Here is a 14,378-nt window from a genome sequence, read left to right as displayed (position 1 = left end):
AGCCGGCATCAAGCGCTAGGGAAATGCCTTCCACACAGACAGTTTGAAATCTGGAGGTCAAATATCACAGTGGACTCAAGCGCAAAAACTTTGATGTCGTGAAGGACAACGTATCCGTCATGGGTGGATCTGTAAACATCTTGCTGGAGCACTGTTCAGATTATGGGAACACAAGAGAGAGACTGGACTTAGTTGCAGCCATCCACATGAGTGACAAACGCTGTGCTTTTGAAAATACGGTATTGACTCATTTGTTTGCTTCAAAATCTTCGACTCGAAGCAAATTGAAAAGACTTCCTGAGCAATTTAAGCGAGCTCTGTGTCAAAGTTCGAACTCCAAAAATTTCGGGGTTTCTGCTAGGGTAATATGATTCTACAGGTACAGTATTACTCAGCAGATTGATGGCCAAGAATTTCTCAAGGGAGAAGGAATACTTCCCCTTCGGTACTTCTACGGAAGGAGTCCGGTTTCATGACCTAGATATACATTTCAGAAATTTAGCTTATGTCCACAAATGTTCCAGAGCGAGGAAGCTACCTCTACGCAAACCTTACTTACGGCTAATCTGGAGAGTCTTTCTCAGCACCGGGGGCGGGGGGTGAGGTCGCCTTAGATGACAAACATTATTCATTATCTCTTGATTGCTTTCTCCTCGTTTGTCATGTGTCTGAAGATCATGTTCCCAAAACCTATGCCGAATATCTATAAATGTAGTTCACATCCCTGCTGTGTTCTAACAGTCGTTTATCCAACCAGTTCGTAATATCGCCGAAATCATCGACCGCCTGTATCTCCGCCTTGATGTTGAGCATCAACATTCTCTGCAGCTCAAGCTTGTGCTCCCGCTCTGCAGCGTCTAGTCTCGTCGTACCGCATATGTCTCGCAAAACGCTGACGGCCTTCTCCCTGTCCCTTTCAGTGAGTGGCGCTGTGTAGTCGCTTGGGTGGCTTTTCGTTCTTCTACTTCTCGGCCTCTTCGCTGGACGCTCATGTTCAAATGCTGTGTGGTTTGAGAAGTTAGTGAAGTCATGTACCTGCCTAACGATACACTCACCATCCACAGAATAAGCTATTGATTCCTGACTTGAGAGGTCTTGGCTCGATTGACTTCCCTGACTGTTGGCGGAGCAATCTTGCGTCATCACTGTGTTTGAGAGGACATCGCTACTGCGAATTCCAAGCCATCTTAATCCAAACACCTTGGTGCGCTCCTCGTGGTCCAGACGTTGGCTGCTATATTGGTAAGTCCGTAGAACAGAGATCCCGTGGGGATCGAAGTCTACCAGAGCAAACATGAGTAAACGCGGGCGAACCGAGTGGATGGTGGCGAGGAACTTTCGTGTAGCAAGGTCGGGATATCCCTTTCCCTGTGTGTAGTTGTCAGCGTTGTTGCTATAAAAGAGGTCACATAGCCTTACAGTCACCAGGATACCACTTCCTGCTCGAGAGACTGTGTAGTAGCGCGAAGCGGAGAGTGTTCGAAAGGTGGCCTGCTCAAACACGTCAGTGGAAGAGTCTTGGTAAGGATATCACAGGTGGACGAAATCATGCCTCCTTTTCAATGACCAGCAGCCATTTGACGGACTGAAAGTCGATCTTCTCAACTGCGCTAATTGATGGCAACAAAACACCCTGAAATAGTCAGTTAAGAGAGCTGCTAGGTGGACAGCAATGCTTACACTGTCGGAAGACTCGGCACAATTGATCTTGGAACCGCCACGCATGATGAGTTCTACCTGGCCAGCAACGAGGCCCTTTGCGGTGGCGACCTGAAACACCATGAGCACCATGAATGGAGGAGATTGACCGGAAAAGTGTCGAATACGTACAATATTCAAATCATTACGTCCCACTCCAAGTGTGAATGCAAGATTGTCAACCATTTCGTCCACCGCGCTCTGTGACCTGAATAATTCCATGTTTTGGTAGTAAATGTTCCTGTCGAAGTTAGCACCAAAATTACAAATATAGTCAACCTTCAATGATTACGGACCTCTTTGTAACTAGAGTTCCAGACAGAAGTGCTTCGTGAGAAATCTCGATGATGCGGAACAAGGCTTCTGTATTTGATGTAATCAGTGCTGCGAAGCTTGGCCAACAACAACTTGGTGGAGTGACTGACCAAATCTTCGGAGCTCTTGCGGGTTGCGTCCCGGAAAGCGTACGGAATCCATATGCCGCCCATCCCTTGGGTTTGAGGCAGAGGCAGTCGGGTCGAATACTTGCGCGTTAGTCGACCGCCGATATGGTATGGTAATGGGACTCCCGACACTGATAGCATCCACAATGGTCTCGAACAAGGCTTCGATCTTTGTGAGGGCATCATCGCTGGAGTGGCTCTGTGGTACGATCACGATGTTGTGAGGTACTCTAGTACTGCTAGCTCTTACTGGAGAAAGCTGCTCTAGAGGAGGAGAGGGCCGTTCATGAGAGTTGGTAACTGTGGGCTGAGAAGGTGGATGGAGGTACTGGTTGCGTATCGGACAGAAATACATGCTTGCAACAAACGGTAGTAGTGAGATGAGAAACCAATGCTGTCTAATGGTGTACCTGTAGTTGCAACCAATGGGATGCCTAATGTAAGCCAGAGCAGGGAGAAGAGTGAAAGTCGAACGGCATCGAAGGTTTGACCAACTTCAGCTGAGTCCAATTTGGTGGGTGGACAAGCGGAAGCTCGAATGACAACGTGTTTAAGAGAAATCGTGATATTGGTGGTATAGTAGTGGGTCGCGAATATTTTTCAGAAAGAGTTAACATCATCAGGAAGGTGCTTCGGATGTTCTCTTGTCTTTAAAGTGCGCCTTCCCATGCTGGAGGTTGTGAGTGTCTGAGAAGTACTTAGGTACTTACCTCCAAGTAACTGAAGAGTCAGATGCAGTGTCGTTGCTGGACCCACCTGACTTACACAGCACAGTGCAAACCAACCGGCTGCCTGGTCCACCGTCCGATCTGCACCACTGCATCTCCAGACCCCTCCGCTCTCCCCACACCTCGGGCCCCCCCAAGATCTTGGCGCCATTGGCCCTGTCAAATGGGTCGAAGCTCCAACTGAACTTTACGTTACGGGAACACGACACAACCCCTCCCGATTGGATTGGCGCATGGCCAATTCAGGGGTAATGTTGTGGTGTTGTCTGTTACGCCGTCAATTCTTCCTAGTTGTATCTCTCTCCCAACTGAATCCGTCCTATCCTCTGGTCTGGCGCCGATCTTTGTCTTTGTTGTGTTTTTTTCTTTCTTTCTTTTCCCTCCATCAATAGTCCCGCCCGTTCATGATGGCCAGGAAGCAGGCCACTGAAGCCCCGGCGGCCTCAAACGGATCACCCAAGAAACGGTCCAGCGCCGACAGCGACAATCACGATGTTAAGCGGCCCCGGCTACAGGAGAGCACCGACAAGGCGCGTTGGCGTTTGAGCAGTGAGGGCGGCCGACACACATGGCACTATCTCGAGGATGACGAGGCTACAAAAGAATGGCCGCAGTCATATGCTGACAAGTACTTCCTGGGAATGCCTCTGGTAAAACATCCAGCCGTAAGCTCCCACAATACCGACGTCACATGCTAACCTTGCGCGCCAATGATACAGGACCTCCCCGAACTTCCCAAGGCGACGAACCCCCTCGATGCGGTACGAAATGGCCTTACTTTCTTCGAAAAGCTCCAGCTCCCCGAGGGCCATTGGGGTTGCGAGTACGGCGGCCCCATGTTCCTCCTCCCCGGTGTTGTCATCGCTCGCTACGTCACCAAGAACCCCGTCCCTTGGTATTATGCTACCGAGATCAAGAACTACCTGTTTGCACGAGCGAACCCCGTCGACGGCGGATGGGGGCTACACATTGAAGGCGAGAGCACCATGTTGGGTACGACGCTGAACTATACGACGTTGCGCCTCGTGGGCGTGGAGGCAGATCATCCGGTCATGGTGAAAGCGCGAGCAACGATGCATAAGATGGGAGGTGCTATTTACGCGCCACACTGGGCCAAATTTTGGCTCACGGTATTGGGCATTATGAAATGGGAAATCGTAAACCCTGTCCCGCCCGAGCTTTGGCTTCTCCCCGACTGGGTGCCGATTGCGCCGTGGAGATGGTGGATTCATATGCGCCAGGTCTTCCTGCCTATGAGTTACCTATGGTCCAAGAAGTGGCAGGCGGAGGAGACGGACTTGATTCGAGAGTTGCGCAATGAATTGTTCGTGGAGGACTGGAACAAGATTGATTGGGCTGGAAACCGCAACACCATTCATCCCAACGACAACTACCACCCAAAAACCGCCTTCCTCAACACAGTCAACTGGCTTCTTGTAAACATATGGAATCCCGTCTTCCGTACCAAGTACTTGGTAGAGAAGGCAGAGGCATGGGCGTCGGAGCTCATCGACATGGAGGACGAGAACACGGATTATTCTGACCTAGCCCCTGTCAACGCCGCGATGAACACCGTTTGCTGTTATGTTCGGGATGGACCTGGCGCCTTCTCTGTACGAAGGCATGTGGAAAGGCTAGATGAGGTACTCTGGGTCAACGCCGAGGGTATGCTTTGCAATGGCACAAACGGCGTGCAATGCTGGGACACTGCCTTTGCAATCCAGGCTATCATGGACGCCGGCCTGACCGAAGACCCACGCTGGAGGCCGATGCTTATCAAGTCATTGGAATTCCTCGAGGACCAGCAAATTCGAGAAAACGTCAAGGATCAGGATAAGTGCTATCGCCATCCTCGCAAGGGTGCTTGGGCATTCAGCAACAAGGACCAAGGGTATGCAGTCAGTGATTGTGTCTCCGAAGCGTTGAAGTCGGTCATCATCCTGCAAAAGACGCCAGGCTTCCCTACTCTGATTGATGACCAGCGTATTTTTGACGCCGTTGACACAATGCTTACCTACCAAAACCCATCTGGCGCCTGCTCATCCTACGAGACTCCACGCGCCGGCCAGTGGATGGAGGTTTTGAATGCCGCGGAAGTGTTCGGCAACATCATGGTTGAATATGAATATCCCGAATGCACCACGGCCGTTCTCACTACACTCTCGCTTTTCAAGAAACACTGGCCCAATCATCGCACAGCCGAGATTGACAACTTCATCACCCGCGCTGTCAAGTGGATTAAGAGCAATCAGAAGCCTCACGGTGGTTGGTATGGCAATTGGGGCATTTGCTTCACGTACGCCACTATGTTTGCTTTGGAGAGTTTGGCCAGCGTTGGTGAAACGTATGAGAACAGCAAATATGCCAAGAAGGGATGCGACTTCCTCATCGCCAAGCAAAGGGAGGACGGCGGTTGGTCTGAGAGCTACAAGGTAAGTCTCTTCGTGCCTGGACCATCCCAGATCTTGTGTGAAACTAACCAAAGAGCAGGCATGTGAGACGGGCAAGTATGTTGAGCATCCAACTGGATCCCAAGTGGTAATGACCGCCTGGGCCCTTATTGGGTTGATCAAGGCCAAATATCCTGATATCGAACCGATCAAGAAGGGCATCAAGTTGATCATGGACCGTCAGCAGCCTAACGGAGAGTGGCTGCAAGAGGCTATCGAGGGTGTTTTCAACAAGAGCTGCATGATTTCTTACCCGAACTACAAGTTCAGCTTTCCACTGAAGGCACTGGGCTTGTTTGCCACACGGTATCCGGACGAGAAGGTCGTTTGAACGCTCAGCCGGATGCAGATATTGCTAGATGACGTTGCAAAGTTCGAATGGAGGAATGATACTGAATGGCCTACATAATGTTAATACATATGATTCGATGTCAAGATACTGTAATGTCTTGCGGAATTTGGATCCAGGAAAGTCAGGGAGAGGCAAACACCTGTACTGTTCAATTTTCATGACCTTCCTGTAGCAGTGAATTTCCCTACTACAGAGGGATCTCGGAGGCCCAATGGGGGAGAGATTCAGTCTGGAAATACAGAGTTGTGTTAAGTTTTTGATCTACGGATTCGTACCTATACGGTTTTGGTTTTTTTTTTTTTTTTTTTTTTTCTTCTCAATCTACGAGACTAAACGCTATCTGTTTAATTCAGTTCCTTTTGGAGATGGTCGTCGGCTTGGGTCCTGAATGTAAACCTGGCCATCAAGGTGCGCACTTGCTAGTTCCGCTACAGGGCAAGCAGTGGTACCAATTCCAAATAGGAAGGCGGTGAAAGAAGCATGCGCATTCCCTCCCCCTCCTGCCGGCAGAATCAAGCAAGAACCCCACCATGCATGACCGAACGGAGCTAGAAGCTAACAGTTACGTACCCCTTGATATAAGAAGTGGTAGCTGGTTCTTTCCGTTTCCATCGACCGGCACCTTTTTAAACCAAACGCAATCCATCCTCTCCAACAACAGATTCCCGAGACGCTCACCTTCACTTTCCAATCAAGCCCATACGTCAGAATCTCACTACAAAATCAGTTGTTTGACGCTCAACCAGAATGTCAGCAACCACGATCGCTCAGAAGGGCATCGATGCTCTCGCGAAGGGTGATCATGCCACGGCCATTATAAATCTCGACAAGGCACTCGAGTCTTCCAACTCGCCAGCGTGGCTCATAGCTCGCTCCAAGGCACACCAAAAGGCCAAGAATCTCGAAGCAGCGCTACACGATGCCGAGCTTGCTTACCATGCCGCAGCCGAACGTGGCTCTGGCACATCACGCAGCCACATGATCCAAGCCCAGTATCGCCGTGCTGTAATCTACTACCAACTTGGACGTTTTGCTGATGCAGACTGCTGCGCTAAGTGGAGTATGCTGCTCGCCGAAGGTCGACCAGCGCGCGAGGACGATGGTGTGGAAAAGAAGGTTGACTCCGAAGGGAATTATACGGTCACATACGACGAGTTTCTTGCCGATAAGGAAAACCAACCAAAACCAAAAACCTCTGATGGTAATGCTCTCGCCGCTGCCGAGAAGGGACCGTATTCCACAGATTGGAACATGGCTTTCTCGTGGAGAAGCCAGGCTCTTGGAAGGCTCAAGAATTTGCCAAAGGATCACCCTGGCTGGAAGGTTAATGTCACTAAGATCCCGCCCAAGCCCGAAAAGAAGAAAGCTAAGAGCCCCGAGCCGGCCGAGTCGGCCAGTGAAGATGAGCTTAAAGAGCAAAAGCCCCCCCAAAAGGAGGCTCCTGCCCCTGGATCAGTTCCTGACGAGAAGATGAAGCTGCGTATTGACTTCTACCAGACCAACCAGACTGTCACCATCAGTCTGTTTGTCAAGGATGTCAAGAAGGAAGATTTGAAGGTCGAATTTGGCAAGCACCAAGTAAGTCTATATTGCATTAGATCACCAGAAACTACCATTACTGACAGAGAACGAAGGTTCGAATTTCTCCTATCCCTCGAGAAGCCGCACCCTACGTCAAACCCGGTGATAGAGAAGCCACTTCAACCCTTGTTCTCGCCGGCGAGATTGATCCCTCGGCCTGCAGGTGGTCCGCTTCGCCACGCAAGATTGAGCTCGTCCTGCAAAAGGCCACTCCTGGTGTTAAATGGGGTCGTTGGGGCGAGGAAAAGATTGGCATTGTCGAATCCGACGATCAAGAGCCTGCTATTACAGCGACATCATCTTCTGCTGCCTCAACTGCCAAGCCAGCTCTTCCTTCGACCTCTACTCCCGCAAAGGTGCCCGCCTACCCCACGAGCAGCAAATCTGGCCCTAAAAACTGGGACAGCCTGCCTGTCGAAGACGACAAGGAGGATGGCCAGGATATCAATGGCTTTTTCAAAACTCTCTACAAGGGCAGTACGCCTGAACAGCAGCGTGCCATGATGAAGAGCTTCCTCGAGAGCAACGGCACGACGCTGAGCACCAACTGGGATGAGGTCAAGGATAAGGTCGTTCCCACGGTGCCCCCAGAGGGAGTCGAGCCCAAGCCATGGAACGGTTAGTTGACACTACCAGCTTGGTTGATGACGAGACTTGCCAAGTTGTGTAGTTTCTTAACTGGATTTCGCTTCAGCAGAGGAGAGACAAACGAAGCGATCAACGTAGGTGAGAAAGAAAAACATAAGAGCTCTGGAGATGGGCGGGAGGTTTTATACTTCCTGACAAAAATGAAGCTGCTCAGGGGTAACTTGATTAATAGCAAGAATGGCAGGAATGAATGGGGAACTTTGACTCTCCGACATTTTTGTCACGATCACTTGCCAGATAGGATGGGGACGCTTTGAACTCGTATGGGGCAATCCCCAGATCTTGATCTTCTGCTCCTTGACTTGGATGTCAGTTCTACTCATAGTTGTGAGCACAGTGTCGTGGTTGAGTGGTGGGAATTGAAGCCGTTTGCGCATGCCCTTTTTGGCTTGTGCAGAGGCGCCTGTTTCGTTGGCCTGATTTGCAGAGTTTTCGAAGAAAATTTGATCCGGCTTACATACCAGAATAATTTGAAGACCAATTTGCGATAGTCTGAGGCTTACAGAATCAGTAAATAGAATATTGCGAAGCGAAGTTGGTCGCAAGCTACTGCATCAAAAAAATGATATCTTGATAAAGTTTTCTGTGAATATTTATCAGCACCTGGTTATGGTTCGTGCACAGACTTGAATGATGACCATGCTGTTATCCTGCTATTCTGCCAAGTTACATCGAAATATGATCTCCTACTTGACTTAACATCGCGTATATACGTTTACAGGTCAAATCATACTCGTTGCTGATCTGCAGTGGATATGATTAGGTTGTTATTACCGCATCGACAAGGTATGCGAAGTGTCCTCGTACGGGTAGTCTATCTTTCTATCTATGTAGGTATCATGGCATAAAGTCTCATTACTCCTCTTTCCGCCCAAAGGTCTCTCAAATACCGTATGTACTCGTTTAATCTACGCGGTCTTTACTATCCGGCGAGCCAGCCATCCTCGGTCTGGGCTTGCTCCCACCGATAACATCAGCCCGGCTCTTCCTATCATCCACCTCGACCACGCTCATATCCATCCGAACCTTGAACTGTCTTCCCCTCCACTTGACCGTTGTGCCCAGCAATACGGCCGTGGTCCAAATAGGCAGTGCCAGAAACTCTCTTCCTAACCACGCGGCAATCCACTCCCTAAATGGTCTCTGTGTCGTTCCCCCTGTCCTTGCCGTGCCCCTGGCGAAGAAGGGTGTGTTCTCATCCACATCCAAACTATGCAGCCGGAACAGCTTGCTGGTCAACCACCTATCAATCGACATCCAGATCGTCACCGCCCCAAACCACAAAGTAGCCATGGCGCTCCACGTCTGTGGCACGCCAAACGTGCTGTTGAACCACGGCAGCGTAGTCACCGCAAAGGCAAAATACGCACAACACACCAGACTCTCCACGCCCGGCTCCACCAGCGTCGCAGCCAAAACCGTCCATTTCCTCACGCGCAGCCAGCGCACGCGCCTCGCAATGTACGCGGCGACGGACATGCCTGCCATGGGTTGGACGGCCACTTCGCCAAAGACGAGGCCGTGGTTTCTGTACCCTACCGAGCCAGGGAAGGAGGAGCGCCAGATTAGATCGCCGATCAGGTGGTCTTCACAGATGTACGAGGAAAAGAAATCGATGCCGGTGCCGCGGGTCGAGTCCGAAGAGTGGAGTAAAGGGTTGGAGGAGACGGTGGTGAAGGCGTCGAGGTGCGACTTGCGGAACATGTTGGACTTGCCGACAATGCAAGGGGCTACGCCGACGGCGTTGATGGCGCCGTAGAACTTGGCGTGGGTGGTGGACATGAACATTTCTTCGAGGCGGCCGCCGTGGGCGAGGAGGCCTTGGTTTCGGTTCTGATTGTCTTTGGGAACGGTGGAAGGGAGGAGGGATTGTCCTTCGGTTGAGGAGGACTTGTTGACAGCGCTGGCGCCGGAGGAGCTGTTGTCTAGGTCTACCACGAGGGGGAGCTGATGGACGAATTTGTAGGGGGTCGTTCTGTCAACGCCGCCGCCGCTGTTGGGTTGGAAGCCAAAGAGCTTGTCAACCATCCTCCCTGCTGCGTTCTTGGCCACCCAAACATTGCAGTCCACGATCCAGATGACGTCGCCCTTTGCCTCGCGGTATGCACGGCTGATGTTGCGGATTTTGGGGTTTGGGCCTAAGTTGTTGACGTGGCCGGCACTACCGTGGAGGATTGGGTCTTCTTCCTCAACGAGAACCTGCGCGTCGAAGTTGGGGAAATCGACCACGAGCTGGCAGAGGACGGGGTAGGCTGGGTCGCTCTTGGAATCGACGCAGAGACGGATCGAGAGCTTGGACTTGGGGTAGGCGAGCCGGAAGGTCGAGGCGAGGCATTCGTACAGGCCAACCTCTACGCCCTTGACAGGGCGGATAACGGTAACGTGGGGAACTTCATTCTCGGGCAATGAAGGCGATGCGGGAGGGGGGAGAGGTGTGGTGTGGTTGCGGTAACTGTCAGATGTGCATATTCATAGTTAGTGACCCATGTAGAGGTTTGCGACAGCTGCAATGGCTGCGCGCGCATACGTTGTGGTTCATTCGCTTACAGCTTGGTGATGCCGACAAGTTGGAGGAGAAAGACAGTACAGCTCCAGCCAAGACAAACCAAGGCCGCGCCTTGGACAATGTTTATAGACATTGGAACATAGCACTCCGTCTGTCTAAGCGAACCTGATCGAAGGGAAGAAAGGACAGTGATCCGACGAAAGGGAAAGGGAACGACGTAGCGCGGCGGCGCAAGAACAGGCAGGCAGATTTAGGAACGGGCCGGATGCAGGGAAGTGTGAAAGGAGAGAAATTCTTTTGGGATATCGGGTGGCTAGGATGAGGTTAGAGCTTAGGTCAGCTTGGAGGTAGGTTGAGCTTGGTAGCACAGGGTATAGTTGCCAGCCAGCCAGAGGAGAGGTGGATAGGTATGCACACATCCATCCAACAAACAAAACCCGGATAGGAACTGAAGCTATTTATTATCGGGATTTGCCTCAGGGAACAACTACTACAGTACCAGGGTGGAGATGGCATGGAATCGCATGAGCTATCCCGCCAAACTGCTGATCGTCACAAAGAAGAAAAAAAGGAGGTCTCGCAGAAGATCGTTCTGGAGGACCGGAATCATCGGATGTTGAACTGAACATTGGATGACATGTTTGCGCGCGGTAGGAATGCGCGGTCTAAGATCACGATGGATGACAGCGGGAGCGGAAGCCCCCAGCTCAACTTGAGAGTGTAAGCCTGGGTTCCCCCAGTCGAATTGACAGTTTCACTTGTCATGGATCTGAAGAAAACAAGGGAAAAGTGACGCTTGTCGGCTCGTCCGGCAACGGCCGCTGTTCTAGTGTACGCCAACAAGAACAAGCTCCGGCCCAAACAACTGGATAAGTAGTCGCGATCTACGCGCGACAACGGCACGGTGCCTGGCAGGCATCATGATTCGGTGCGAGTCCCTGAACTGCCTGCCCCGGTCAAGTACCGTAGTGTAAATCTCAGGGGCAGCTTATGTCAGCCAAGCTTGATGCTTATCGCAAAGTTCCGCCCAAACGACAATCAGCCCCACTTTATCAAGCCCTGGGGAGACGTGGGGCTCGGCGGATGGAATTCTTTTGCTCCGGTCGATAAAATTCGGGATCCAAATCTTTTTTTTCCTGTTCCTGGCTTTCAATATTTCTCAGCACAACGACATCACCCAAGCCCAATTGGAGGAACAGCATGACTGGATCATGAACTGAACTTTGGCTACAAGCATTCGTAATCTGAATGCCCAACTGGATCTTGTCGAACAGTGAACGTTATTGTCACTGCTGAATGGCCAGCGCCTTCAAATCTTCATCTTGTCGCCCACATTCTGGGTGCAATATCGCTCCAAAGTGTAAGTCACGACTTCATCATTCCTTCGGCGCGCATGTCCCGAGAGTGCTACCACTGTCCAATCGGCTTTGCCTTTGGATATCCCCCAAGTTGCGGTGATGACTCCTTTTGTGCTTAGAGCAATATATCCTTCAGTGGATCGTTCTGTGTTAGCCTCTGTATTAGACTACAACGGTATCTGAGCAACATCACAATGGGGACCTCTTGGATGCGCCATGAAAACTTGTCTTCGGTTGACATTGCTGACATCCTTCCTCATCAGGCCGATATGAACAGACACAATGGCTGAAAATATGACCATTACTACAATGGCGCAACCTAGCGAATCACCGAGTAAATCTGGGGAGGAAGCTCCTGCGAGCACTAACCCCGCGGCAACATCTGCGCCGCCTCGACCCCCAAGAATTCCCTACCATCAGATCTACAAGCTCCCTGCGCCAATCCGTACTTTCCCGCTGCCTACCTTCTACCCCAGCAACCCCCTTTCTCTCTTTCACCTTGCTGTCGCGTGGTTGAGACAAGTGCTATTGCCTCCGCCCGCCGAACCGTCAGTGATACATGAGGGAATCTGGGATCCCGATACTCGCTCCGTACATGTGAAGGATCCTAAGTCTATCCGCGCTCTGTGGGAACAGGGCTTCTATGGAAAAGGAAGCTTGAGTCGTAGTGAACCCAACTGGTTCAAGAGAGAGCTTAGCCGCCGCGGTCTTGACGGTACAACGGTTAGCGAAGAACGCACCGCGTCGCGCCGTGAAGAACGCAGGCAGGTTAAGTGGGAAAGAGCAAAGGCTGAGCTGGAGGCCATCGAGAAGCAAAAGCTCGAGGAAGCCAAGCTGAACAGTGAGACTGTAAATGCTGCTATCCTAGAGCCTCTTGCCGCCGAGACTGAGCCCAAGCCTCAAGTTCTACTTGCCTCTCTTCCTGATCATGTCCTTTCTGCCACATCGACCATCCCGCTATCACGGGCTGCGCCTACGAACGAGTTTGTTCCCAAGACAGTAGCACACGGACATGTCGAGCCGAAGCCACCGGTTGGCCCCCTGGAGCTGCTTGCGCTGCCAAACTCCTGTGCCCTTGTCCGCGGCGAGGAACCCGCGCTATCGCAACCTGGGCCGGCAACCACTGAAGAGAATGTGCGCAAAGAACTCAAGCCGCCTGTTGGTCCCATCGAGTTGTTGGCTCTCCCTAACTCTCTGGTCGATCTTGTTGCACTATCAGTCGTATCCGTCTTGAGCGAGGATGTCGGTATTGATGAAGATGAGTCTTCTATAGAGGACCAGTTGGAGGCAAGTGCCTTGACCAACGACGAACCCGAGACCAGCGCCACCGAAGCCAATGATACCACCTCTTCCTCATCCCCTCCTTCTACAGGCGGACTGCCCGACAGCCAGCCAACACAGGAAGACATCCCCGCCACTCCTGAAAGGAGGAAGAGTGTTCGCTTCTCTTCCACCGTTGAGTCTACCACCTTCCAGCACACCGATGCAGCCTCTGAAGTCAAGAACAACAACGGGTCTTCTGACGTTGAAGTCTTCTCCTCTGTTGTCTCCGCCGTCGAAAAACCTGTCATCCTCAATGTCGAACCTACCGTAACTTCTCAAGAGTTGGTTGACAAGGAGCACTTCCAACTGGCTCCTGAAGAGGCCTTCTTCTTGACCTTTGGCCTCGGCGCTCTCCGCGTTGTCGACCCAGTTACCAAGGCTCCCATCTCAAACGAACAACTTCTCATCAAGCTTCGTGCCAACTCTTACTTCCCTCCTCGGTCCGTCAATAACCTGAGCCCTGAGGATCCCTTCCTTGTCCAGTATGCCGTCTATCACCATTTTCGCTCTCTTGGCTGGGTCCCCCGTCACGGGATCAAGTTTGGCGTCGACTGGATCATCTACCAACGCGGCCCGGTCTTTGACCACTCTGAGTTCGGTATCATGGTGGTACCGTCATTCTCCGATCCTCGCTGGAGCGAGTTCGAGCACGAGGAGTCCAAGAAAACCTGGGCTTGGTTGATGGGTGTCAACCGTGTGTTGTCCCATGTGCTCAAGAGCTTGGTACTCGTCTATGTCGACGTGCCGCCCCCTCCAGTGTTTGATGAGGAAATGAAGAAGGGTGGTATTGCGGCTGCGCTCAAGAAGTTTACGATTCGTGAGGTTATGGTCAGGCGGTTCTCCGTCAACCGCAACAGGTAGCAAAATTAAGAGGCATGTTGGGGTCGACGAAGCATGGGCACACCTAAACAGCATTGCATGGCGTCTAGGTTTTTCTTTTTGGGTTGTCTGGCAGGATGGGAAAAGGTTACATAGACTGTAGCACCACTTGCATGGCTAGATTTCTAGAAATCAACAGAAGATGTTTCGAAAGATATCATGCTAGCTGGTAAGGTATACACATGCTGAAATGAGATAACGCGAATGGGTATAGACTGTTCCCTCGCTCCGACCTAATTCTACCATGTTACGTCTTGGCGAGTTTAGAAATCATAGATCGAACACAATCGCACGCTTCTTGTCCCTCATACTGAGAAAAGAGATACCACAGTACGTGACCGTATTTGTGACATATGTCGCTTTTTGTTGCCGTCCATTTACCACCTTCTCCTAAATCTCAGAAGTGCGAGAT

The 14,378-nt window shown here is 51.4% G+C and overlaps 5 protein-coding genes across 5 annotated transcripts; 3 read left to right on the top strand and 2 right to left on the bottom strand.

The window, feature by feature from the left end:
- Positions 1-610: 610 nt before the first annotated feature.
- On the bottom strand, positions 611-2,815 carry B0T23DRAFT_370008 (DNA topoisomerase IV, alpha subunit). Its single transcript, XM_062836565.1, has 8 exons — positions 2,124-2,815; positions 1,995-2,061; positions 1,831-1,939; positions 1,681-1,770; positions 1,553-1,633; positions 1,420-1,491; positions 1,056-1,368; positions 611-1,001 (listed from the first exon to the last, which is right to left on the bottom strand). Exons 1-8 carry the CDS (start codon positions 2,494-2,496, stop codon positions 691-693), a joined length of 1,416 nt encoding a protein of 471 aa, XP_062697125.1. The 5' UTR covers positions 2,497-2,815; the 3' UTR covers positions 611-690.
- A 272-nt stretch (positions 2,816-3,087) lies between these two features.
- Positions 3,088-5,955, top strand: B0T23DRAFT_370005 (terpenoid cyclases/protein prenyltransferase alpha-alpha toroid). The gene is made up of 3 exons (XM_062836564.1): positions 3,088-3,519; positions 3,589-5,301; positions 5,360-5,955. Exons 1-3 carry the CDS (start codon positions 3,274-3,276, stop codon positions 5,648-5,650), a joined length of 2,250 nt encoding a protein of 749 aa, XP_062697124.1. The 5' UTR covers positions 3,088-3,273; the 3' UTR covers positions 5,651-5,955.
- Positions 5,956-6,418: 463 nt separating this feature from the next.
- On the top strand, positions 6,419-7,875 carry B0T23DRAFT_306935 (SGS domain-containing protein; the record flags this gene model as incomplete). Its single annotated transcript, XM_062834404.1, has 2 exons — positions 6,419-7,249; positions 7,306-7,875. The coding sequence occupies 2 exons, from the start codon at positions 6,419-6,421 to the stop codon at positions 7,873-7,875; spliced, it is 1,401 nt and encodes a 466-aa protein (XP_062697123.1).
- A 900-nt stretch (positions 7,876-8,775) lies between these two features.
- On the bottom strand, positions 8,776-10,775 carry B0T23DRAFT_18197 (uncharacterized protein). The gene is made up of 2 exons (XM_062833086.1): positions 10,448-10,775; positions 8,776-10,352 (listed from the first exon to the last, which is right to left on the bottom strand). The coding sequence occupies exons 1-2, from the start codon at positions 10,537-10,539 to the stop codon at positions 8,804-8,806; spliced, it is 1,641 nt and encodes a 546-aa protein (XP_062697122.1). The 5' UTR covers positions 10,540-10,775; the 3' UTR covers positions 8,776-8,803.
- A 923-nt stretch (positions 10,776-11,698) lies between these two features.
- B0T23DRAFT_18172 (uncharacterized protein) lies at positions 11,699-14,182 on the top strand. The gene is made up of 2 exons (XM_062833085.1): positions 11,699-11,766; positions 12,028-14,182. Exon 2 carries the CDS (start codon positions 12,047-12,049, stop codon positions 13,946-13,948), a length of 1,902 nt encoding a protein of 633 aa, XP_062697121.1. The 5' UTR covers positions 11,699-11,766; positions 12,028-12,046; the 3' UTR covers positions 13,949-14,182.
- Positions 14,183-14,378: the final 196 nt, after the last annotated feature.

This window comes from Neurospora hispaniola (genome assembly GCF_033458365.1).
Source record: "Neurospora hispaniola strain FGSC 10403 chromosome Unknown B0T23scaffold_1, whole genome shotgun sequence".
Taxonomy (NCBI): domain Eukaryota; kingdom Fungi; phylum Ascomycota; class Sordariomycetes; order Sordariales; family Sordariaceae; genus Neurospora; species Neurospora hispaniola.
This window is presented reverse-complemented; position numbering and strand designations above follow the sequence as displayed.